The sequence below is a fragment of the Eumetopias jubatus genome, unplaced genomic scaffold (genome assembly GCF_037043125.1).
Source record: "Eumetopias jubatus isolate StellerSeaLion01/CBP00866 unplaced genomic scaffold, mEumJub1_p1.0 scaffold_17, whole genome shotgun sequence".
NCBI classification, from domain to species: Eukaryota; Metazoa; Chordata; class Mammalia; order Carnivora; family Otariidae; genus Eumetopias; species Eumetopias jubatus.
This window is the reverse complement of record NW_028274823.1, coordinates 54,382,880-54,408,634: the sequence shown is the minus strand read 5'-3', so window position 1 is coordinate 54,408,634 and position 25,755 is coordinate 54,382,880. Positions and strand designations below refer to the sequence as shown.

The following is a 25,755-nucleotide window of genomic DNA, read 5'->3' as shown; positions in this document are numbered from 1 at the left end:
CCTTTGAGGTATGTAAATTGGGGAAATTATTTAATCTTTTTCTCATGGTCCTCTTCTGTAAGGCAAAGCTAATCACAGTACTACCTGACTCATCGTGTATTTTTGTACGGATTAATGAGTTCATAAAAATGTTTAGAAGTATGCCTGACATATAGTTAAGAACTCAGGAGTGTTAGATATATTAATATATTTTCCATGGTATTTAAGTCATATTTTAAATGTTAGTCTAATGAAAAGGCAGTGTTCACTTTTTTTAAATGTCTTAGCATAACTTCTAACTTTTGCTTAACAAGGCAAAGTGCCAGTGAAAGCTTTCAGTAGAATTCCATATGTTGTGGAATATACAGTTTTACCAACTGTGGGGAAAATATCACTCACAGTTTAGGTGCCTGAGCTTCTGATTGCCATTTTCCCATGATTAAAATCAAACATCTAAATTTTTGATTGATATCTCCTTTGGAGCATTAGTAAGGAGAAAAGCATGTATATAAAAATTTTTTCCCCCAGCTTAGAAGCAAGAAATGAGGCTTAGGATTTGGTATTTTATCCCAAGCATTCATTGTCCTATTTTCTAAAAAAGAAAAAATTGAAGGGATAGTCAGGCCACTCACTAAAATAATAAGATGGAATTGGCCTTGTAGGCAGAGTTGAGAAGTATAATCCATTTGTGAAATAGAATTCGTTTAATTCTGGAACAACCAAATTAATGTAACAAATATGTAATGACTACATACTATGGTAGATACTGGATGAGCTTAGTATCTCTTGTCTGAAAGGAGGGCTAGAATTTCTTTAAGATGTCCTGTCAACATGGGAGTAAGAGTCGAACATGATGGTCACACTACTAGTTTGGAAGGTATACCTATTATTTCTAGTCTTACAGTGGTTTTCTGGAAAATTTTTTAACATGTGTATTTAACTTCAAAGTCAAATTAATTAGCATCTTTACTGTCTTCCTGAGTAATATAAAGATTGTAAAATACCTCTAGTTCCATTGTCCCTTTATATATGGCTGTCTAAGATTTTGTTTCTTTTTTTTTAAGATTTTATTTATTTATTTGAGAGAGAGAATGAGAGAGAGAGAGAGCATGAGAGAGGGGAGGGTCAGAGGGAGAAGCAGACTCTCTGCTGAGCAGGGAGCCCGATGCGGGACTCAGTCCCGGGACTCCAGGATCATGACCTGAGCCGAAGGCAGTTGCTTAACCAACTGAGCCACCCAGGGGCCCCTAAGATTTTGTTTCTGTCCTCTTTCTTCACCCCATAAATTAGATAACTGTTGTCTTAAACTGTTGCTTTTTCCCCATTTACTCACATTTACCATTTTCTTTGAGATATAAGAGAAATGATGAATAGATCTTCCTTGTAGGTATAGCTCTCTACTTCTTGAGATTCACCCTACCTCTTAAGTGTTTGTCTAAAATATCTTTTTTTTTAAAGATTTTATTTATTTATTTGACAGAGAGATAGAGAGCACAAGTAGGCAGAGTGGCAGGCAGAGGGAGAGGGAGAAGCAGGTTCTCCGCTGAGCAGGGAGCTGGACGTGGGGCTCAGTCCCAGGACCCCAGGATCATGACCTGAGCCGAAGGCGGCTGCCTAACTGAGCCACCCAGGCGCCCCTAAAATATCTTTCTTTTGTCTTCTTTTTTGAGAGATAATTTCGTTAGATCAACAAATTAGGGCTGATAGTAATTTTTTTTCCAGCACTTTGAAAATACCATTCCAGTGTTTCTGCATTCACATCAGCCATTGGCCTAATTGTTGTTTTGCTGTACATTATGACTTTTCTCTCTGGGGTTTTAAGACCTTATTTATTTTTTTAGGATTTTTTTTTTGGGCTCCCTGATTTTTGAGGATTGATTTCTTTTAACCAGTCCTAGAAAATTCTTAGCCATTATCTCTTTGAGTTTTTAACTCTTCCCTCATTTTATTTTTTCCCTTGGGAACTCTGGTTGGAAAAATGTTGTACTTTCTCACTCTGCCCTTCATATCTTTTCTCAGTTTATATTTTCCACTTGGTAATTTCTTCAGCTCTTCCAGTTTGCTAATTCTCATACAGTTGTGTCTAATATGTCATTTAATCCATCTACTGTGTTTTTAATTTATTTTTTTTTTTAAAGATTTTTTTTTTTTAATTTATTTGGCAGAGAGAGACACAGCGAGAGAGGGAACACAAGCAGGGCGAGTGAGAGAGGGAGAAGCAGGCTTCCTGCAGAGCAGGGAGCCCAATGCGGGGCTCGATCCCAGGACTCTGGGATCATGACCCGAGCCTAAGGCAGACGCTTAATGACTGAGCCACCCAGGTGCCCCTACTGCGTTTTTAATTTAAATGACAGTATTTTTTACTTCTAGAATTCTGTTTGTATCTTTCTCAAAATCTACTTGCAGTTTTGATAGTCTCTATTCTTTCACCAGACCTTTTTAAAAAGATTGTTTTATATTCTCTTTTTTTTTTTTTGGGTTTGTTAAAAAATATGTTGGAGTGTAGAACCTATAAGTGCTAATACCAGGATGAGAATAGAAACGTACTTTTGAAATCTGAAGAAATGCCAGGGTAATATAGACTGTCTTGAGATTGTAGAAGTCTCTAATTATTTTCTCTTTTATTCTTTAATTTTTAAAAAAATTTTATTTGAGAGAGAGAGAGAGAGAGAGAGAGAGAGAGAGTGTGTGTGTGTGTGTGTGTGTGTGTGTGTGTGTGTGTGTGCGCGCGCGCGCACCAGCAGGGGGAGTGGCAGAGGGACAAGCAGACTCCCCACTGAGCACAGAGCTGGACACAGGACTCGATCCCAGGACCCCGAGATCCCTACCTCAGCCAAAGTCAGATGCTTAACCCACTGAGCCACCCAGGTGCCCCTTCTTTAATTTTTTTATTGCAGTAAAATTATATGTAACATAGAAATTACCATTTTAACTATTTTTAAGTGTGCAGTTCTGTGACATTAAGTACATTCACATTGTTGTATCACCATTAGCACCTTCTACCTCTAGAACCTTTTCATTGCCCCTGACTGAAGCTCTGTACCCTTTAAACCCTAACTTCCCATTTCTCACTCATCTGAGTCCCTGACACCTGCAGTTCTACTTTCTGTTGCTTTGAGTTTGACTTCTCTGGGTAACTCATGTAAGTAGAATCATACAGTATTTGTCCTTTTGTGACTGGCTTATTTTACTCATAATGTCTTCAAGGTTCATCCATGTTGTAGCTTATGTCAGAATTTCCTTCTTTTTAGGATGTTCACATACTGGAACTGTCCTGCCAAATGACCTTTGCCCCTATTACTCTGTTTTAATTTGGAGTGGGGAAAGTAAGCTCTTGCTTGGTGCAACTGTTTGTTTCAAATAAAAACATTTAGACAAAAAAAAATAATTTCCTTCTTTTCAAGGCTAAATAATATTCCATTGTATGTGTGTACTGTATTTTTTTTTAAACATCACACATATGATTTTTTATTTGTCACCATTAAATGTCTGACTTTTAAACAGATTCTTGGACTGGTGGCTCATATCCATCAGCTCGTTCAACTTTAGCAACAGTCTCATCCCCAGCAGCTTTTCCAGAACTACTACCTTCACCATGAAGCTCCATGAGCTTTCCCATTTCAAACTTGGGCTTCTTCAGCATTTTTACTTTTCCAACAAAGACATCATGGAGTGGATAAATAGACTGACAAGGCTTTTCTATATCTTTTCTGATGCTGTCTGGAATCAATTTATTGACCACTTCTTTCAAGTCATTTGTTTGCACCTCTTGGGTCATGATTTCCATCATCTTTTTCCGAATTTGACGGACCTGTTGGTGCTGAGCATAAGAGGTCTTCCGAATCTGGTTATTGCGTTTTTTAGTAAAACCAACACAAAATAGATGAAGCAAATAACCATCGGTAGTCTTGACATCAACATGAGCTTCAATCATGGTCTGCCATTTTTTGACCATGGAGCACATTTTGTCACGGGTAAGATCCATGCCGTGGAAATTAGGCAGTTTTTGCCCTGAACATCCTCAGTAATTAGCTTGAGTTTTCTAAACGCAACTTCATCATTCTGTAGATCAGCAAGGCTCACTTCATAAACATGACCCTTGAGGCCATCAGATGCGATTTTGGTTCCTTGAGTTCTTGTGACTAATGTTTTTCCAATATTTCTTATATTGAACATAGCTGGTGCTTTCACATCATACCAGTCTTTCTTAGAAAATGGATCAACCCCTTTCTTCTTGGCTCCCTTTTTGCCGCCTTTCGTAAGGCGCTTGTTCTTGCCGACTGCCACGGCGCTGCTCCGTGTGTACTGCATTTTGCTTATCCATTCAACTGTTGATGGACACTTGGGTTTCTTTTTTTTTTTTTGGGGCTACTGTGAATAATGCTATTTCATCAGTCTTTTATTGCCTTCTGAGGTCTGGACTTTGTCCCTGAGGGGTAGAACCTCCTCATGGAGTCAGGTAAGACTGTGAACCCAGCCACTGATGCCAGGGAGCAAACATGTAATCAAATCAGGCCAAAGGCCCTTTTGTACAATATGGCAGGAAGACAGGAGGGGAAGTTCATTCTGTCTTAGAGAGCCAGTATTTGAAGCATGAAGAAGCTTGCCAGCCAGAGAAAAATGGGAAAGCCTTCTGTGCAGGGCAGGAGTGTGAATGAGCAGTGAGGGAGTGGGGCGGCTTTAGTAAAGAGACTACTAAGGTAGATTGTGTTAGTTTGGGAAGGGACTTATGTGCCATATTAACCAATCAGAAAAAAACCCAACTTTAATTTTTGAACAAGTAAAAAACTCACCTAGTTCAAAAACTTTTTTTTTTTTAAAGATTTTATTTATTTATTTGAGAGAGAGAGAATGAGAGATAGAGAGCACGAGAGGGAAGAGGGTCAGAGGGAGAAGCAGACTCCCCGCCGAGCAGGGAGCCTGATGTGGGACTCGATCCCGGGACTCCAGGATCATGACCTGAGCTGAAGGCAGTCGCTTAACCAACTGAGCCACCCAGGCTCCCTAGTTCAAAAACTTTTTAAAGATTTTATATTCATAGGTAACCAGTGAACATAGGAAACCCAATGTCTTGGGTATGCTTCTAGAGATAGCTTATGCATATTCAGGTGATATGTTTTCCCCTTTTATACGAATGGTGACCTATCATACGGTTCCTTGATTTTTTTTTTTCCCCTTAACATACTTTGGAGAACATTTTTTATCAATATATATTGAGTCTTTTGACAGTTACATAATAATCCATTGATGATTGTAACATAATTTATGTAACTAGGTCCTTATGGAAGGACCTTAGGTATTTATGATCTTTTGCTATTTCTGACTGTGGCAATGAATGATACAGTTAGGTCATTTTATGCCTGTGCAAGTATATTTATGGGGTAATTTCTAGAAGGGGGCCATTCCAAACACTGGATATAAGTCAGTGGAAGGATTTTATTTATTTATTTATTTGAGAGGGAAGGGGAGGAGGGGCAGAGGGAGAGGGAGAGAGAGAATCTTAAGCAGGCTCCATGCCCGGTGCAGGGCTGACAGGGGGCCCAATCCCACGACCCTGAGATCATGACTTGAGCCAAAATCAAGAGCCGGCCACTAAACTGACTGAGCCATCCAGGTGCCCCAGCAATGGAAGGATTTTAAATTGAGGTATCAAATGGACAGTTTTGGGTTTGGGAAAGATAATCCTGGTAGTGGTGAGGAAGATAGATTAGGGAGTGAAACACACATTGTTGGAGAGCCATCCATCCAAGAGATAGTGAAGGCTGCCTTTAAGCACTGGGGGAGTGCAAATAGAGAAAGAGGGGGCAAATTCTAGAGAACCTCTTTGTTACTTAATTTACACTTGGATTCCAGTGTTCTCAATTTCAGAAATGCACCAGTAAAACAAAATGGTTTTAAAAATTACTAATTATTTTATTAAATAAGTTATACCCATACCTTTTTGATTTCATATGGAAGAAAGAAAAATACAGTGGCTAGTAGCATAGATCTACCTGTAGAGATCTTGTAGAAAACAGATAAAGATCAAGTTGTAGTGAGAGCTCTAAGGAAACGGCTATACTTGACCTTGAACTCAGGTATGCCAGTGGTTTTTAATCACTCCAGTATGTATTCCAGGCTGGCATGGACAGATATCTGTGGTAAGACGTTAGGCAAAAAACAGTAGGGGGATATATTTAGAATGATCCCATTTTGTATTATCCTATATGTGGAAAAGCATACACTAAAATGTGGTAGGATTGAGTGGTGGGATGTCAGGTTACACACTTTTTTTCTTACCATAATTCATGTTTCCCCCCTGACAATAAACATAAATCACTTTTGAAGTAAGAAAGATAAATCCGGTATTTTCCCATATCTTTTTCTTGTTACTCTTTGCACTGTTCTCAATGCTTGGAATCACCCTTCTTCTCTTGTTAAAACGGGCCCAATGTTGATGTCACTTTCTCCATGAAGTCCTTTCCAGGCTGCTCAGTTGAAATTAATCTCTCTGTAAGCCTTACCTATGTTTCTTATCAGATACTGTCATGAATTAGAGCTACTTATGTGCACATGTGTTTGAACTTCTCTTCCCTCCAACCTCACCCACCTTATAAATTTGAGTTCTGGAAGGCATGTAGTACTCTCATACCATGGGATTACTTGCACTTGGGAGATGTGTGATGCTAAATCAGTTGTATTTGCAGCACTGCAATTTTTTCTCCATCAGAGGGAGAAGAAATAGATATAAATTCCAAGTCACAGTCAGCAGAGTGATTTTAAAATTCTGAGCGCAACGATATATCTATATACACCAGATGAATACTGTTTCCTCATTTGAGAAGGCTGCTGAAAGTCCCTGGAGAACAAGGAGCCATAAATAAATAAACATCATCTGTAAAACTGCTATATCTATTGCATCTCTAACAGGGAAATATGAATGTTATATTTTACTTGAAATATACCAGAAAACTTTTATCTTTGAACCGGAAGCTCCAACTTGGGCTGTTTGTTCTAAAGTTTCCATACACAGGCAAATTCCTTAATTAGTCTTCTGTAGTCATGTACTGATGGCACTGAGGAATGGGAATGCAAAATCCCCATCTTCCCCCTTCTTGTCCAGGAATTGATCCCTTTTATTATGTTTGCCAGATAAAACTTTTCCTCTTCTTTTTTTCTTTTCCAAGTAGTGTTCTGTTGATCTTTCCTTCCATATCTTTTTTTTTCTTCTTCTTCCTCAAAGCTACCAGTCTAGATTAGGCTTTAATAGTATCCCATGATAGTTACCTACTAGTCTCTCGCTCCCATCCATTACTGCCAGTTTACTTAGTAAACCTAAGTACAGCTCTGATCTCAACACTTTCCTTGCTCAGAAGCTTGTACCTCCTCCAATTGTCTTCTAAATTAATCTAAACTCCTTATTCTAGCTCTTGAGGGGCTACTACCCCCAACCCCTTTCTGTTCTTATTTCTCTAGGGAGTGGAGAAGTCTGCAAACTACAGCCTGTGGGCCAAAATGTGGACTACCCAGGAGTGGTATAATAGTGTTTATATTTGTGAATGTTTGAAAAAAAAATCAAAAAGAATATCTCATGTTACATGAAGTTATATAAAATTAAAATTTCAATGTACATAAATACGGCTTTATTGGAACTGCCCTATCCACTCATTTACATATTTTCTATGACTGCTTTCACCCTACAACAGTGTTGAGAAGTTGTGACAGAGACCATATGGTCCACAAAGCCTAAAATATTTACTATCTGGCCCTTTATAGAAAAAGTTTGCCAGCCCCTGACCCAGAGTTTTAGATTTATAAAGTTGGAAATAGACCTCAGAGATGTTCTAATCCAACTCTCTCTCTCTTTTTTTTTTTTAAAGTAAGCTCTATGCCCAACATAGGGCTCGAACTTCTGGCCCCAAGATCAAGAGTCACATGCTTTACTGACTGAGCTGGCCAGATGCCCTCAAACCTCTCATTTTAAAAATAAGAAAATGTATTCTCAGACATGATCAACAGAGTATCTGAAGCAGGTACCTTTGACAGCGGAAAAGCCAAAATCAGAGCCCACTGGTGGTCCTACCCCACCATAGTGCCCCTCCCTCAAAGCCTGTACTAGCCCAGTGAGACTCCTTGGCATTTCACGAGCAAATTCAAGTCCTTCTCAGTTCTGTTTCTTTGCATATACTGCATTTCCTTCTAAGACAACCTTCTTCCCTCCAGAAATTATATCCACGCTTTAAGGCTCAGCTCAAATACTGAAGACTGCCCTAATCTCAACAACTGGTTGTACTCTCTGTCCACTTACCCCCAGTAGTGCTAAGTCCTACCTCCCTGGTGGCATTCATGTAGTGTTGATGCTCTTCCAGGCCATACATTCCCTAACTGCATCTTTGTGTCACCTGCACATTGCCTTACACATAGAATTCTCAGGACAGAACTTTAGACTAAAGGGTTTAGTTATCTGTGGCAACTATTCAGCAAGTAGGTTGTAGTACTGATTTTTGTATTAGTAAGTGAAACGAAAGGAAATAAACTTATTATTCCTGTAAAAGTCTTCTGATTAAATCGAGGCTGTGTCTAATCTGTTCACGTTGTACAAGGAGCAGTGATGAAATACAATCTGCCAAAGGCACAAACACTATTGCTGGGGATGGTTGTGGTTTTTTTCTGTCTGTACATCTCGACTAGTTTGGTCTGTGTTCTTATTTCACTTTTCAGTGAGTTTAGAATTGAGTCTTGCTCAGTCCATATGTAGTCACACTGACTATGTTTGTAGTCATTGAGAAGAAAAGGTAAAAACATGAAAAACAAAAGCCTAAAGGTAAAATGGTGGGGGTTTATTTAGTGTAGGTACCATTAAACAAGTCTTAATCTATGGGCATTTTATTTTATTTTTTTATTTTTTAAAGATTTTATTTATTTAATTGACAGAGAGAGAGGGAACACAAGCGGGGGGAGTGGGAGAGGGAGAAGCAGACTTCCCTCTGAGCAGGGAGCCCGATGCGGGGTTCGATCCCAGGACCCTGGGATCATGACCTGAGCGAAGGCAGTCACTTAACCAATTGAGCCACCCAGGCGCCCTCTATGGGCATTTTAAATCAGTAGCCTTAACCACTTGTCACATGAATTCTTCCAGTTTTGGCTGTTGGTAAGAAGTGTGTTCATAGCTTGAGTGGAGAAATAAAGTAATTTTGCTTCGGGCCGTAATTTAATGGGTCAGGGTGCCTATTACAGCCTGGAGCCAAATTTAATTACTAAACTGTAAAAGCGACTCTGAACGATCTCCAGTTAGCAAGCAAGATGGCTCCCAACATTAGTAAAGACACTTAAAGACTTTTGCCATTGGGTTACTATTTCAAATTTTGACCACACCTGTAATTAAAAAAAAAAGTGAAAAGTACTTGGGTGGCTCAGGTGGTTTGGTGTCTGACTCTTGATTTCGGCTCAGGTCGTGATCTCAGGGTTGTGAGATTGAGCCCTGCATCGGGCTCTGTGCTCAGTCTAGAGTCGGCCTGAGATTTTCTCCCTATCCCTCTGCCCATTTATGCCCCTGCTCCTCTGACCCTCTACCCCACTCCCCGCTCATGTGCACTCTCTAAATCAATCAATCAATCAATCAATCAGTCTATCTTAAAAAAAAGTAAAAGGCTACATTATTTGTCAGTCCTGGTTCAATTTTAAAAACTAATGGATGTCAGGTTGACTCAGTTGATCGTTCCTAAGCAAATAACAGTTACGGAGCTGAAGCAGCTGCAGCCCTAGTGAATCTAACCTGTCCTGCCTGTGGAAACTTTCCAGCTTCTGGGAAGGGCAACCAGAACAATTGGGTATGAGTTGATTAGACAGCAGCGTGATGGTTTATATTTGCCCGTTGTGAGCCTGAAGGTTTTCTTGTCCTTGCCGTTTGATAGCTCTACAGAGTTACAGAATCATGCAGTATAACAATAGGAAACATTACACATCATTGCATCCCTCTCCCTCATTAAAAAAACACACACATACACAGTAGAGTGGTTTAGAATTTGAGCATGTGTGTGCTGAAGTCAACCCCATTATCTGAGTAATTTTAGGCAAATCAAGGAACCTTTCTGTGCCTCTGTCATCTGTAAAATGAGATTGTAATGGTTCCTACCTCATAGGGTTGTTGTTATAAAGATTTAGTGAGATAATAAAGAGCTCCTAACTTATAGCATGTACTCAATTAAAAAAAAACCCACAATTTTTTAAAAAGGAGAAAACAGAAGTCATAAATGAATACCACAGTGGCAGAGGGAAAAAGGGACTAATATTTATTTAGTACCTGTTATCTTCCAGGCGCTGGAAGATACATATGTATTAGGTAATTTACATATGTATTACATTCTTTAGCCCCCGAGAGAGATTTTGCTTTTCCCCGTTTTACATGGTTAGGAGACTGAGACTCAAAGAGATTAAGTTACTTGCCCAAGGACACAGTATTAATAATAGCAGAGCAGGAGGAGAGATTCATTCCAAAGCCCCAGTACTTTTCCCATAGCTCCGTGTTACTTTCCATTAGGTCCCCAGATTTCCCTACATAAAAATGGGTTGCATTTTGAAAATTCATCTACAAATTGGTTTGGAGTTATTTTTCCGGAGGGACAAAGTTACAAATGGTGGTTACACACCGAGACTTAATCTGCAAAAGCTACATTGTTATTGAAATTCTGCATTTTGTGAACTAAAACTATTAGGAAAGAATGCATTTGCAATTCTGGCTATTAAAGCAGAAAAACAAAAAGTATATTTTAAATTCTGTGGAATAATACTTCTTTGAGAAAAGCAGATTTGGTTAGAGAGCAGTAAGGAGAAGATGGAGACTGTTTTGATGCTGGTGGGGCCTTTGAGATACTTTGAAGGACTAAACATTTATAGCACCTGGACAGCCTATATTTGATAACACTTTGATGATGTACAGAGCACATTCTTATGCATTATTTCCTTATAATCATGTATAAGGCATATAGGACAGGTTGTAGAGTCGACCTAATTTTCCTTGGCAATAGCTTTCTTTTTTTCGTTATTTCATCCATGATTTTTTTTTTTAAAGGAGCCAGCTAGTCACTTTAATAGAGGATTAGTTTGTAAGTGTATTGAAGAATGAATGAAAATAAAAGAATGAAGGTCTTCCTGAGTTAATTGTGCAGAAAAAGAAGGAATTAGAATGGAGTAAAAGGGTATATGTGGGCTGATATGAAAATGGTAGAATTAAATGTTAATTTTTTGTTTTGTTTTTGTTGGCACTTTTTTGTCTTTTTTTTTTTAAAGATTTTATTTATTTGAGAGAGAGTGCAAGAGAGACTGCATATGCCTGCACATGAGGGGATGGGGGGTGCAGAGGGAGAGGGAAAGGGACAAGCAGACTCCCTGCTGAGCGTGGAGCCAGCCACAGGGCTGGATCCCAGAACCCTACGATTGTGACCTGAACTGAAATCAAAAGTTGGTCACTTAATGGATTGAGCTACCCAGGCGTCCCTAGTTCGCACTGTTTTTTGAGCACTTTGCGAGTCACTGTGTATCATGGCTATGAGGGAAGAACAATCCAGACCTGACCCCAATGGAATTTGTTCTTTACATGAAGCATCTTTTGAAGATTATATCCAGATCATGCGATGATCTTTTCCTCCCCACCAGTATTTATGAATATGTGATAGTTATTTAATTATGACTAGTGTGATTACTACTGAGTTCCGGTTTAAGTAATCTTTTTAATAACGAAAAAAATTAAAGGGGTGCTTGGGTGGCTCAGTCGGTTGAGCATCTGCCTTTGGCTTGGATCATGATCCCAGGGTCCTGGGATCGAGCCCCACATCAGTCTCCCTGCTTAGTGGGGATCCTGCTTCTCCCCCTCTCTCTGCGGCTCCCCCTGCTTGTGTTCTCTGTCTAATAAATAAGTAAAATATTGAAAAAAAATTAGAAAAACTGAATGAAAAACAGTCCTTTTATTTTCCCATGAAACTTTATGTGATGTATTATTTGCTTCTGTATGTTTCAAAACAAAATAGAAATCACTTTAAGTAGGATTTGGTATGCTGTAAATGAGTGTAGGAATATTTGTCACTTAATGTCTTGCTTGCAAGTTAGGCAGTGTACCTAAAAACACGGGAAATGGAGCCAAGAGGCTTGGATTCACATTTAAGTCCTGCAACTTTCTTAGAGAAATTACCTCTCTGAGCCTCCTTTCTGATGTGATGCTTTTGGATTAGGTTGCCAAATTCTTTTTTTTTTTTTTTTTTAAGATTTTATTTATTTGTTTGAGAGAGAGAGAGAAAGAATACAGAGGGAGAGGGAGAAGCAGACTTCCCGCTGGTAGAGATCCCAACACGGGGCTCTATCCCAGGACCCTGGGATCATGACCTGAGCTTAAGGCAGACACTTAACCAACTTAGCCAGCCGGGCACCACCCCCCCCAATTCTTTTTTACTCTGAAATTTTCTGTGAAATGGAAGGAGCATATTTTGTGTTTACTTGAGAGGGCTCGGGAGAAACTGGGTGGTGGGGAGAAGTTCCCTGTGCTGATGACATGCTTTATCATTAAATTAGTGGCCATCCAGAGCACAAGTGTAAGTAATTGTGAAGTGTACAGAAGAATCCTGAGTTGAGGGAGAGAATGAAGTATAGTATTTGCAAATTGGAAGCCTGCCCACAGCATCTTCATAAACAGGAATCTGGTGAGCAGGCTGATGTGCTAACATTTATCTAGCCTTAATTGATACAGTCGGTCTTATACTGGGTTACAATAAACAGCTGCTGCCAAGGCAACTTAACACTAGTTCTAAGGAAAAGTATGCAGCAAATGAGCTTGCTTGACACTAGAACTTGCCACAGACGTGGTTCATCTACTGTTTATCTCATGTGATTGTGTTATCATTGATGCACATTTAAATTCTGTTTTTCGCAGTTGGTCAAAATTTGAACCTTTTAGGCACTGGTGATTTCTCATTACTTTATAGATTATTACTTACCAAGAATATTGTTGACCCATTTTAGACATTTAGTTTATATTTTTCTGATTATGAGGCAATGCATAGTCATTTTTTTAAAGATTTTATTTATTTATTTGAAAGAGATAGTGAGAGCAGGAACACAAGCAGGGAGAGTGGGAGAGGGAGAAGCAGGCTTCCCGCGGAGCAGGGAGCCCGATGCAGGGGCTCAATCCCAGGATCCTGGGATCATGACCTGAGCCGAAGGCAGACGCTTAACGACTGAGCCACCCAGGCACCCCAAATAAATAAGATCTTAAAGAAAAACATAAATTTGTATTTCTTTTACTAAAAGAAGTTTAAAATTTTTTCATGTTTCTTTTCTCCCCAGTTTTATTGAGATATAAGTGACATGTAATATTGTTTTAGTTTTGGGTGTACAACATGATGATTTGATGTATTTTTATTTTATTTTTAAATTTTATTTATTTGAGAGCAAAAGGGATAGAGAGTACAAGCAGAGCGAGAGGCAGAGGGAGAGGAAGAAGCAGACTCCCCACCGAGCAGGGAGCCTGACGCAGGGCTCGAGCCCAGGACCCTGGGACCATGACCTGAGCCAAAGGCAGACACTTAACGACTGAGCTCCTGAGGCGCCCCACATAGTCATTTGTTTAAAGATTTATTTATTTTAGAGAGGGAGAGAAAGCAAGCAGGAGTGGAAGGGGCAGAGGGAGAAGGAGAGAGAAGACTCTGGGCTCAGTCTCACGACCCCAAGATCATGACCCGATCCAAAACCAAGAGTCAGCTGCTCAACTGACTGTGCCACCCAGGCGCCCCCATAGTCTATTTTGAAAAATCTGGAAAGTACAGAAAAAGATTCAGCAGAAAATAAAGATCACGTGAAATTCTACTTTCCATGTTTCCTCCCAGTCATTTTTTTTTTTTTTGATGTGGATATGTATTTGGGGGGAGAGTGGGATATTTCATCAGTGAGATAGCTGAGGCATAAGTAGAATTTCCCATGACACTCATGATGTTGGGAATCTTGCCTTGTGCACTGTGCTAATTAAGAACTGAATGTTTTTGTTAAATCAAGTAGCACAAACTCAGAATGCCTCCACGGCTAAATAGGTAAATGTGTGAATCAGACCAGTTAGAGGACATTGGGGAGTGGTAGGGACTGTGGTAAACTGAAACATGTAGGACCTGATTGAAAACAACTGCTACAATCTCCAGCTTATTGATGCCATATGGAAACAGAGCCTAGTGTTACCAGATCTTCCTGATATCCAATAAAATCTAGAAATCTGTATTTCTTTTTAATGTGAAATTTTCCATTTAAAAAAATACTGTGCAAGTCAAACAAAATAGGACTGTAGATTGCACCTGGCCCATACACTGCCATTTTGTCATCCCTGACATAAATACTTTTCTTGGTCTTTCTCTCATAGCTCTCAGAAGAAGAGCACTTTTATAACAAAATATTTAGAGGACTTGGACAAGGAATCTCTAAGAGTGGCTTCAGGAATTTTCACTCTGTATAGACACTGAGAGGGTTGCCTAGTGCAGAAATGATAAACCCAGATACCCACAGGGACCAGGAAGTGACATAAATGAGTGAAATGGTGTGGATGTTAAGATTATAGGGAGTGGTGCAGAGAGTATATTTCCTGTATGGGACATTTGGGTTCTAGCAAATTGTTTCTTTGCTGAAATGCAGATCTGATGTGGCCAAATCTTTTGATATTTCAAGAGATGTCAGAAATTTGTATCTTTATGAGATTTCTTGATTTCAAGAAAAATGTGGCCAAAACAAAAATTACCCTTCATCCAAATTCTGCACAAAGGCCACTGGTTTGTAACTCGTGGCCTAGATCACTTGTTCCCTAAGTGTATCCTACAAATCCTAATTTCATCATAGTTTAGTAGGTATTAAGAAATAATTTGGAAAGTGGTGGATTACATAAAATTAAACATTTCCTGACTGAAGGTTATCTTAGATCCTTAAACTAACGTTTTGTAAATTCCTAAGAAGATATAGCTCATAGACCCCACAGTTACAGTTAATATCTCTGTTGTATTCATTACCTCACCGTTCATCTCGTCTCCAAGGAAGAGATGATTTCCTCCTGGTAAATGTTAGTCCCTCTACTTGTTCTTCAGGTTCTTTCCCTGCCTCTTCGGAGACCTTGCTTCATAATCAGTGTCTTGTTTCCTGCTTCCTTTCCTTCAGCCTGTCAACATTCTCCTATTTAAACAAAGTAGTAACCCTTTCCTTACAGCATACACAAAAATAAACTTCAAATGGACTATGGACCTAAAATGTAAGAGCTAAAACTAGAACATTCTTAGAATAAAATATAGGGGTAGATCTTCATGACCTTGGTTATGCGAAGCCTTCTTAGATACTATACTAAAAGCACAAGCCACAAAAGAAAAAAATAGATACATTGAATTTCATCAAAATTAAAATTTTTTGTGCTACAAAGGACACCATCAGGAAAGTGAAGACAACTCACAGACTGGGAGAAAGTATTTGCAAAAGACAGAACTAAAATTATAATTAAAGTATGGGTAAAGGATCTGAATAGACATTTCTCTGAAGAAGGTATACAAATGGTTAGTAGGCACATAGAAAGATGTTCAGCATCATTAGCCATCAGGGATATTCAAATCAAAACCACAAAGAGACACCACTGCACTAGGTTGGCTGTGATAAAAAAGATAATAATGTTGCTGAGGATGTGGAGAAATTAGAACCCTCATATATTGCTATTGCTGGTGGGAATGTTCAGTGGTACTGCTTCTTTGGAAGACATTCTGACAGTTCCTCAAGAGTTTAAACAGAGTTACCATGTGATCCAGCAATTCTATCCTTAGATATATACCCAAGAGGAATGAAAACAAACATCCACACAAAAACATGTACACTAATGTTCATAGCAGCATTATTCATAAGAGCCAAAAAAGTGGAAATAATCCAAATGTCCACTAATTGAATGATAAACAAGTTGTGGTGTAACCACATTTGTCAATAAAAAGCAATTATTTGTCAATAAAAAGCAATGAAGTGCTGATATATACTCCAACATGAAAGAAGCCAGTCACTAAAGGTCATATATTGTGTGGTTCCATTGGTATCGAATACAGGCAAATCTGTAGAGACAGAAGGTAAATTACTGATTGCCTATGGCTAGATGGGGTTGGAGAAGGGTTGGGGATAAATGAAAGGAGTGACTGCTAAGGGGTTTCTTTATGGGGTGATGAAAATGTTCAAAAATTGATTGTGGTGATGGTTGCACAAGTCTGTGATTATACTAGAAACCATTAACTCTGGCAGTTGACACTAATGACTGTTCTCTCACATCCTTGAAACTCGATTCCTTCGGCTTTCGTGGCATCGTTCTGCCATTCCCCAGATGCTGCTCTCAGACATTTCCTTCTCAGCTCTTTTCACCAACTTGCTCTTCCACCAGCTACAATGTTTCTTCAGGCCAGGCAAGTAAACCGAGGAACCATCTCTTCAGTCGCTTGTGGAATATTTGCTTATCTCCATCTAAACACCCCATGGGTAGTAATGAGTTTCCCTCTCAGATCTGGTTTGCTCTTCCTATATTACCTCTACTCCCAAGTCCATTGAGTCAGGAGGCTGGGAGTCATTCTAGATTTCTCCCTTACCCTCCACATGGAGTGTCTTGTAGATGCACCTCTTAAGTCTGCCCTCATATCCATCCATAGCGCTGGTGCTTCAGCTCATCTGTAATTTATCTTTCACGAAGACTCTAAGCTCTGTGAGGTCAGGGGCCACATGTATTTTCTTCATTACTGCTTATAATACCTGGCACATCGTATGTTATATAAATACTCGGTGAAATAAATGAACTAACACATGAACTTGTCATTGTAGTTTTTTAAATCTTTGATCCATTTTTGCTGCTGTATTTTTCTTATTGAAGTGCAAACCTAATAATGTCTTTTGCTTAGAACCATTAAATAATTTCCCGTTGCTTAGAGAATAAAGTCTAAGCCCGCTGCATACGAGGCCCTCCCTAATGTTCCTTTCTGCCTCTCCAGCTCCTCTCCTCTCTATACCTCCTCCCGGTGCATCGGTGTTCCCTGAACCAGCCATACCTTTACATATGCTGCCCCACTACCGGGAAGCTATCCTTTCTTCCCCAAATCCCATTACTCTTGGATAACTCTTACCAGCCTTTCTAGAGTTTCTTTTCCTCTGTGAAACCTCTCCTGCCTCATTGACGCAGAGCTGAAGCTTGGATGGAACTCTGTTAGAGCATGCATTACACTGTGTTACAGTGATTTGTTTAAACATTTGTCTTTCTGTGAAGGGCAAGGACTGAGTCTCACTGATTTTTGTATTGCTATCACACACAGTGTTGTACACAGTGCCTACCACATAGGAAGTACTCAGTAAGTTCTTGATTAAATGAGTGAGTCAGAAATCAGTGTACGTTAGAGAGTCCTAGTTTTTCTGGATATATGGCTTTTTAAATACCTGACTCTAGTAAATCATTTGTGAATGATGCAGAAGGTACCGTGGGGGTGGATGGATCACAAGTCCATCACCACTGCAGGAAAATAACCAAAAATGTTGCTGATGGTGGGCACATACATTATTATCATTCTTGTATGACCCAGATGTGGTACTGGACACAGCTGCATATCAATGGCCGTTCAGTATAATGGATTGATCAGCCTAATGCACTGTAGAAACAGTGATTTGAGCCAAACTAAGTACAGGTAGATGGGTGCACATTCCCTTGTCAGGTCACAATCAGTTGGTTCCTATCGATTGGCTCCATAGCTGGCCTACTGTAACTTTAACTGTACTTTAGGCTTGCATTTTCATCATTTGCATCTTCTTGTCCAACTTATGTTGATTACCATCTCCCTGCATTCTTCAAGTGTAATGTTCTATAGGTGTCCTATGTTCTATACACTTCTGCTGTACAAATCTGTAGCACAAGTCCTCCCTGATGTGTTTTGTCTTCCTGTTTTCTTAGTTTAGCGAAGGGAGACATCTACATTAACATATTTTTTAGTCTGGGTAATGACTTGAACCAGCCAAGCTTTTTTTTTTTTTTGCTGGAAAGAAACCAAATCTCTCTACATTACTGAACCAAACTGAGTAGATTGTGATAAAAGGAGTAATAATAACAACAGTAGAAGACAAAAGGCCTCTCACATGGAATTTTGAACTAAAGTCACATATTGAACAAAAGATATTTAAATTAACTACTGAACAAAGTGAGGGCTCTTAAGAAACAGGGCTTCCTGCCAAGCCCCCTAAAAAATGCCCCCAGGCCTCATACTCATTCACTACCATTATTTCAGTTTATCTGTCTAAGGATGCTTTATTTCTTATCTCATTCTCTTCCCACCACCTACTGGACACATAGTTGGCACTTACTGCCTGTTTATTGAATTGAGCGGAATTGGGCCTCAAGAGTTAGAGGCAATTCTCTGAAGAAAAAAATAAAAGAGAAATAGTTTTAGCAGTGAATAGAACCAACAAATCTGAATTTCAGCAATGGAATAAAGCTTGGAAGTAATAAAATATATTTACTATAAAGTTACTTTGAAAGGGCTGTTTTTAAATGCTGATCTGGAAAAAGCCTGCTCAGAACTTAGACTATAACTAAGACTATTTGTCATTCTTTTCTGTCTTTTTTTTTCCTTTTTAACCCTTTAACTATGGGTCTTTTTTCCAGAGGGAGTAAGATTTAAGGTTAAAAAATCAGGCATCTACTTTAATCTCACAATCATAAAATGTATAGATAAAATATACGGGAAGTGAGAGCTTTTAAATTTTGCATTTGTTAATCCTTTCATACCTTGCCTTGTTCCTAAAAAGAACTTGAGGTCATAAATGAGGACTTAGGTAGAAAAGATTAAGGTAAATTTTCTTTATCAGAGAATTAAAAGGGAGTTTGGCCAACCTACAGTAGACAAGTAAGGAGATACCCAAAGAGATCACATAGCTTGGAAGAAATATGTGAGTAATTATATGATTTCTTTGAGGTCACAAGACCATTATTAAGCTGGAACTGAAAACTGAGTCACCAAATTCCTTTGCATATGTTCTTAACATGTATGTAGCAAAAACATTTGTCTTAACTAGTCAAGTGTTTTGGTGACTGGTGCCGCACAGGTTTGAGAAGCATTTGTTAAGATTATTACTGACCAGGGGAGCCTGCCTGGCTCAGTCGGTTAGGCCTCGGACTCCTGATTTCAGCTGTGGTTGAGTTCTCAGGGTCATGATCTCTGGGTCGTGATCTCGGGTCGTGGGATCGAGCCTTGGGCTGGGCTCTGTGCTCAGCATGGAGTCTCCTTGTCCGTCTCCCTCTCTTCCTCCCCCTGGCTTGTGCTCTGTCTCTCTCACTCTCTATGTCTAAAATAAATATATAAAATCTTTTAAAAAAAAAGATTATTACTGACCTGCTTGTTTGCAAAGCGTAGCCTGTATTACGAATCATAAACTTCCCCGTTCTAAGGCTGACATCTAGGAGTATGTTTTTCTGTAAGCCTTGAAGATTCCTGCTAGTTAACAAAGAACGTTTTGTGAATTAATCCCCTTCTTAATTGTTCTACTCTTTTTATTTGGAAAAGATGCGTGCTAAAAAAGCTGTTTCTGTTTAGATAGTGTGGGGAAGAAGGAGGAAAGTGCATTTCCTGTCATTTCCTGTTTGATGGCTTAAAAATGTCAAGCTTTGGCTTGGCTGTCCTAGATAGACTTTGCCAGTTGATCTCAAATAGAAGATGCCTTTCTGGTCCTACATATCTTTAGGAACTGGCTTCTTTGGAATTTCTTGAGTTGATCCTTCAGTGATAGAACACTGACTTGGAAAGATCTAGAACAGAGGATGACAACCTTTGAATAAATAGGCAGGTTAAGTTACATAATCCTCTGCCTTTGGTTGGCATACAAAGCCCTTCCCAGGGTGACTGGAGCTTTCCTTTGTAGCCTCATTTCTTTTGCTGAGGCGCAACCAGCCTGTTTTTCTTGTCTAGTCAGCCATGAGCTCAAACACATCCCAGCCATTGCCTGTTTTCTTCTTTCTTCTGTGAAGAGACCACTAGTAGAGGCAAAAATGAAAGTTAATCTAGCAGCTCTGTGAAGAGTGAATTAGAAGAAGGAAGTCTGGAGGTGAGAAGGCCAGTTTTAGAAGACAGTGAAAGTCCCACAGACCTGAGTTGTGCAGTAGAGTAGCCACAAGCCACACGTGGAAATTAAAATTAAAATGAAATTTAACAATTTAAAAATTAAAATTAAAAAATTAAATTAATTAAAATTTAAAAATTAAGTTAAATTAAAAATTAAAATTTAATTAAAAAATTAAAATTAATTGAAAGAGGCCAATCTGTAAAGTCTACGTACTGGATGATTCTGACTCTATGACATTCCGGAAAAGGTGAAACTGTGGAGACAGTGAAAAAGATCAGTGGTTGCTAGGGATTTGGGGGCTGGGAGGGATGAATAGCCAGAGCCCAAGGATTTTTAGTGCATTATATTATTATATGCGCTATATATATATATATATATATATATATATATATAATTATATATAATGTGCTACATATATAATTATATTATGTATAATTATATGATACCATAATGATGGATACATGTCCTTGTGGATTTGTCAAACCCATAGGATGTACCATACCAAACAAACTGTCATGTAAACTATGAGTTTTGGGTGATTATGATGTAGTCAATGGTAGGTTTATTGGTAGTGACAGATGTACTTCTCCAAGGGGCATGTTAATGGGGGAGGCTGTCGTTGTATGGAGCAGGGAATGTTTGGGAAATCTCTGCACCTTCCTCTCAATTTTGTTACAAACCTAAAATGCTATAAAAGAGAAATCTTAATTTAAAAAATTAAGATTAATTAAAATCAAATAAAAAGTGATAACTCAGTTCTTCAGGTGTACTAGCCGTATTTCAAGAGCTCAACAGCCACCTGTGGCTAATGGCTACTGTATTGGGTAAGACATTTCTGTCATAAAGGAAAGTTCATATTGGACAGCATTGCTAAAAATCAATTCCTCAAATGAAACGGCATTCATTCTACATAGTCATGCTTTATGTGTTGTGCCTTAAAAATACAATCATTTATTCATGGTACCTAACTTAATTCTGGACTGAGTGTATGAAGCTTGCAGTGATTGTGGATATTATCACTACAAGTATGAATGCAGCTTAGAATAGTGAATCAAATTTAGTAGCCTGTCACTTAAATACTTAAAAATAGCTTCTGGATAAGTGGCCTTGAACTTTTTTTTTTTAAGATTTTATTTATTTATTTGAGAGAAGGGGAGGGGCACAGGGAGAGGGACAAGCAGGCTCCCCGCTGAGCAGGGAGTCCTACTTGGGGCTCGATTCCAGGACCCCAAGATCATGACCTGAGCCGAAGGCAGATGCTTAACTGACTGATCTACCCAGGTGCCCGCCTTTGAATATATTTTTATTATCTATATTTCTTTTCCCACCTACCCCTACCCTTAAAAAAGAGACATAAAATAATTAAATAAAATTCATTCTTTAGTAATGTCCTCCACCAGGGTCAGAATATTGACTATTTGCAAAAATGTTTTAATGGTTTTGTTGGGTGTACTCATGATTGTTTTAGTTTTTTTTTTTTTTTTTAAAGATTTTATTTATTTGACAGAGAGAGACACAGCGAGAGAGGGAACACAAGCAGGGGGAGTGGGAGAGGGAGAAGCAGGCTTCCCGCGGAGCAGGGAGCCTGATGCGGGGCTCGATCCCAGGACCCTGGGATCATGACCTGAGTCGAAGGCAGACGCTTAACGACTGAGCCACCCAGGCGCCCCGATTGTTTTAGTTTTTGATGATAAATCTTTGCCATGTATCAGTCTTCTAGCATTGCCACCTTCAAAGACCTTTCAGTTAATTGATCTAGAAGTCATTCCTGATTTTTTTCCCCCTTCAACCTACTCCCCATCCCCTGCACCTCCCAGTCTAAGAGCATGTCCTATTACTTCTTCCTCCAAAGGAACTAATTCTCCATTTCCACTTTCATGTCTTGTTTTAAGGCACTGCCCTCTCTGCCCTGGATGACCGCAGTGTACTCTTAGCCGGTCACTCTGCTTCCCCTTGCCTGCTACGATCACTTTGCCACATAACAGGCAAAATGACTTTTTAAAAAGAAAATCAGATCACACGTCCATCTCCTGTTTAGCACTCCTGCTTCTTACTGTATTTAGAAAAGATTCCACACATCTTAACCTCGCCTACAGGACTCTTTGCGATCTGGCCCTTGGCTTTATCCAACCCTACCCCCACACTTTCTCCCCTCACTGAGCTTTGGCCGCTCTGGCCTCTTTCCACTTCCTGGAATATACTCAGACTTTCCTGCCATAGCGTCTTTTTCTTGTTTCTCCCACTGGAGTGTTCTTTCCCAGCTCTTGCATGAATGGTTTCTTCTCAGCTTCAGAGCCTCAACTCCAGTGTTACTTCCTCAGAGAAGCCTTTTTTATCCACTCTCTTTGAAGAAGGCTCTCTCTACTCCTACCCCATACTCTTTATGGCATCACCTTTATCTAGGATGATTTTGTTGGTTTATTTATTTACTTGTGTACTCTCTACTACTAGAATATAAGTTCCATGAGGGCAGGGGACTTATTTTTACTCCCTGCTCTACCCCAGTACCTAGAACAGTGCCTGACTTACGTAGTTGTACTCAGTCAATGCTTAATAATGCTGAATAACTAAGTGAATGTTTCCTAAAGGAGATATAAGAGGAACTCACTACTCTTCTTCCCTTGCTCTGTCTCTGCATGTGGAAAATAAAAGAAATCTCCATGTGTCTAAATGTGAATATCCTTCTAGGCCCTTTATACTTAGTATGAACTAGTGACTTTGTTGCTGAACTTCATTTTTTTACTTCATGAAATCATGGCCCACAGCTTTTTGAATGGTTGATTTTAGTTGGAAAATATAGTGAACAATATATCTGGAAATATTCTGTCATGTTTTGATCTGAGAAACTAGAGAACCAGCTGCTGATTTGAAAGGCTTTTATTTTGATACAGACAGTCTATTGTCTACAAAAGCACTGGCTATTTCCCAGTGGTATATGTGTTTTGCTTTTTTCTGAGCTTTTAACTTGAGAGAAAAAACTTGTATTCATTAACTTATGCATGACTTGTATTCCCTGAGAATAGTTTATTGTAGTATTTTTCTTTAGCTGATTTACTGTGCACTTAGGGATTTTTCTTACTCATTTTTCTTCTTTAAACTCAGTCGAAAGTTAAATGGTTAAATAGTAGGATTGAGAAACTTTCCATTCTGGGTTTTAAAAATTTTCATAGATTTCTGCATTAAACTGTGGGTTTATATTTGTGATTTAGCACTTTTATGTAGCTTTATATTGATAAAACGGGTGAATTTCCCCATTCACTATATTCAAGTTTAACCTCTTTTAGAGTACTTGAGAATATGTGATATAACTGCAGTGAAAGAAAAATTGACATCCAAGCCCTACATAGGAATAATCTTGAAAAAAGCAAGTATGTGTACCATTTGTGGTATAATAAAGACATCTGCACATATACACAATCTGGGTAGTGTGACTTTTAATATTTTGATATATTTTTATATTTTTAGCTACTACTATTTGGAAGATTTATATGAAATGACATAATTACTACAGTTATTAGGTAGAAAATAATGGCATCTAAATAACCCAGAGTAACATTTTAATATTACTTTTTAAATTATAAAAATTGTATCTTCACATTTAGGAAAATTAGAAAATAGGATATACAGATACAGAATTTCCTAAGCATCATTATAACCGCTGTTAACATTTTGTTTTGTATTCTTTCTCAGTGTTTTGCTTCATGCATATGGATTTTTTTGGTTTGTTGTAATCATTGTGTATTTATTATTTTTATTCCTTTTAAATGAAATATAATGTCATAAACATCTTCCTGTAGTGTTGAGTCTTTATAACCATTGTTTTAATGGCCCTTTAGTACACTATCTAAAGATATATCATAATTTACTAAACTGTTCCTCATTGTTGTATAAGTTATTTAAAAAATATTTTAGCTTTTATAACTAACGTGATAGTGAATATTTTTGTGGATATTGTTATTACCACATTTGGTATTATTGTTTATAGGGTATATTCTCATTAGTGGAATTCCTAGATATAACATTTTATTTTATTTATTTAAAAAAATTATTTGACAGAGAGAGATAGTGAGAGCAGGAACACAAGCAGGGGGAGTGGGAGAGGGAGAAGCAGGCTTCCCACTGAGCAGGGAGCCTGATGTGGAGCTCAATCCCAGGACCCTGGGATCATGACCTGAGCCAAAGGCAGACGCTTAATGACTGAGCCACCCAGGCTCCCTAGATATGATATTTTTTTTATGTTTCTTAATTCATACTAGCAAATGCTTTTCCAAAGAGAGTATGCCAGTTTACATTGCCACCAGAAGGCTATAAAACTATTCCATTGTAGAATTCAGCATTTTATATTACTTTTTAAAGTTGCTCTATAATTAGGGGAAAAAACATGTTGTTTTAGTTTGAATTTATTAGATGACGGGTAAAGTTGTGTATTTTCATATGTTTGGTTTCTAGTTTCAGCATCATAACTACTTCAGTTTTTTTTTCCAGGTCCAGTAACATTTGTTTTTTTTTCTGTATAGACATTTTAACCTACTTACCTTGCTTGATTCATGTACTTCATGCATTGTTCTAAAGATATAGGGGTGCCTGGCTGGCTCAGTTGGTAGAGCATGGGACTCTTGATCTTGAGGTTGTGAGTTCGAGCCCCACATTGGGTGTAGAGGTTACTTAAAAATAAAATCTTAAAAAAAAAGAGAGAGATAGCAATTTGTCAATTAAACATAGACACATAAATCTCAGTGATGAATTTGTCTCTCTTTTTTTTTTACTGTGCTCAGTGGTCCCTTCATATGAATTATTCTGAACAAGGGGTAATACATTATGTTTGTACTCCATATTGTTATCAGGTATATTGTGGACACATATATGGGAACAATCTTGATAATTTTAAAAATCCAGAAATTTTCTTCGAATCCAGAAACTTCAATGATAGATTATATGTAAAATATATATTTCAAATATGTTGAAGTAATAGTTCTTAAAAAAAGTCTGAGAATTTATTATTGAATTGTGAATCTTTTTCTCCTGTAGGTTGGAAAAGAGACTGTTCAAACCACTGAGGATCAGATTTTGAAGAGAGATATGCCACCAGCATTTATTAAGTGAGTAATTAAAACTTTCTTCTCTTGCTAAGCAGAATAATCCTCTTGTTAGGAAAGAAAATTAACTGATTCCAGGAACAACTTTTTTTTTTTTTAATGTATTTACAGTTGAACTTTTGACTTTTGGTCTTTTAACACTCTGGTTCCCTACTGTTGATTGTATTCATTGCTGTTAAGTATTTTTGACATAATAATTTTTAATAAAACTGTGACTTCTGAGTTTCATTGTCTGGAATGGAAGGGATTCAGAAACATTCTGACCTTAGCAGGCATGAATCTGAGTAATATGCTAGACACTTTTGCTTGGAGATAAGGGAATAAGAATAGATACAAACTTTAAAAAATTAATTGCAATGTATTTCAGTAACATTTTAAATTTAAGTTATATTTACATATCAGCCAAACTCCTACAAACAATTTGCAGGTGTTTTGGCCTATCCTGAGTAAAAGCTGAGATACTAACTTCTGATTAGTTAAACCTTTGTCAAGTTCTTAATTATGTTGTCTTTGATCAATGGCTTTTTTCTGTGGCAGTCAAGTACTTTGTAAAAGTAAAGGCTAATGCATAAGA

The 25,755-nt window shown here is 38.3% G+C and overlaps 1 protein-coding gene and 1 pseudogene across 2 annotated transcripts in view; one reads left to right on the top strand and one right to left on the bottom strand.

Annotated features, from left to right (window-relative positions):
• The window catches only part of VCL (vinculin), a 111,289-nt gene that overhangs the window by 11,089 nt on the left and 74,445 nt on the right, over window positions 1-25,755 (top strand). For both annotated transcript variants that reach the window (XM_028109550.2, XM_028109549.2), the window contains exon 2: window positions 25,114-25,184. In XM_028109550.2, the coding sequence (XP_027965351.1) occupies window positions 25,114-25,184 (71 nt within the window). The remainder of the gene's footprint in view (window positions 1-25,113; window positions 25,185-25,755) is intronic.
• Window positions 3,432-4,198, bottom strand: LOC114214097 (small ribosomal subunit protein eS1 pseudogene; annotated as a pseudogene).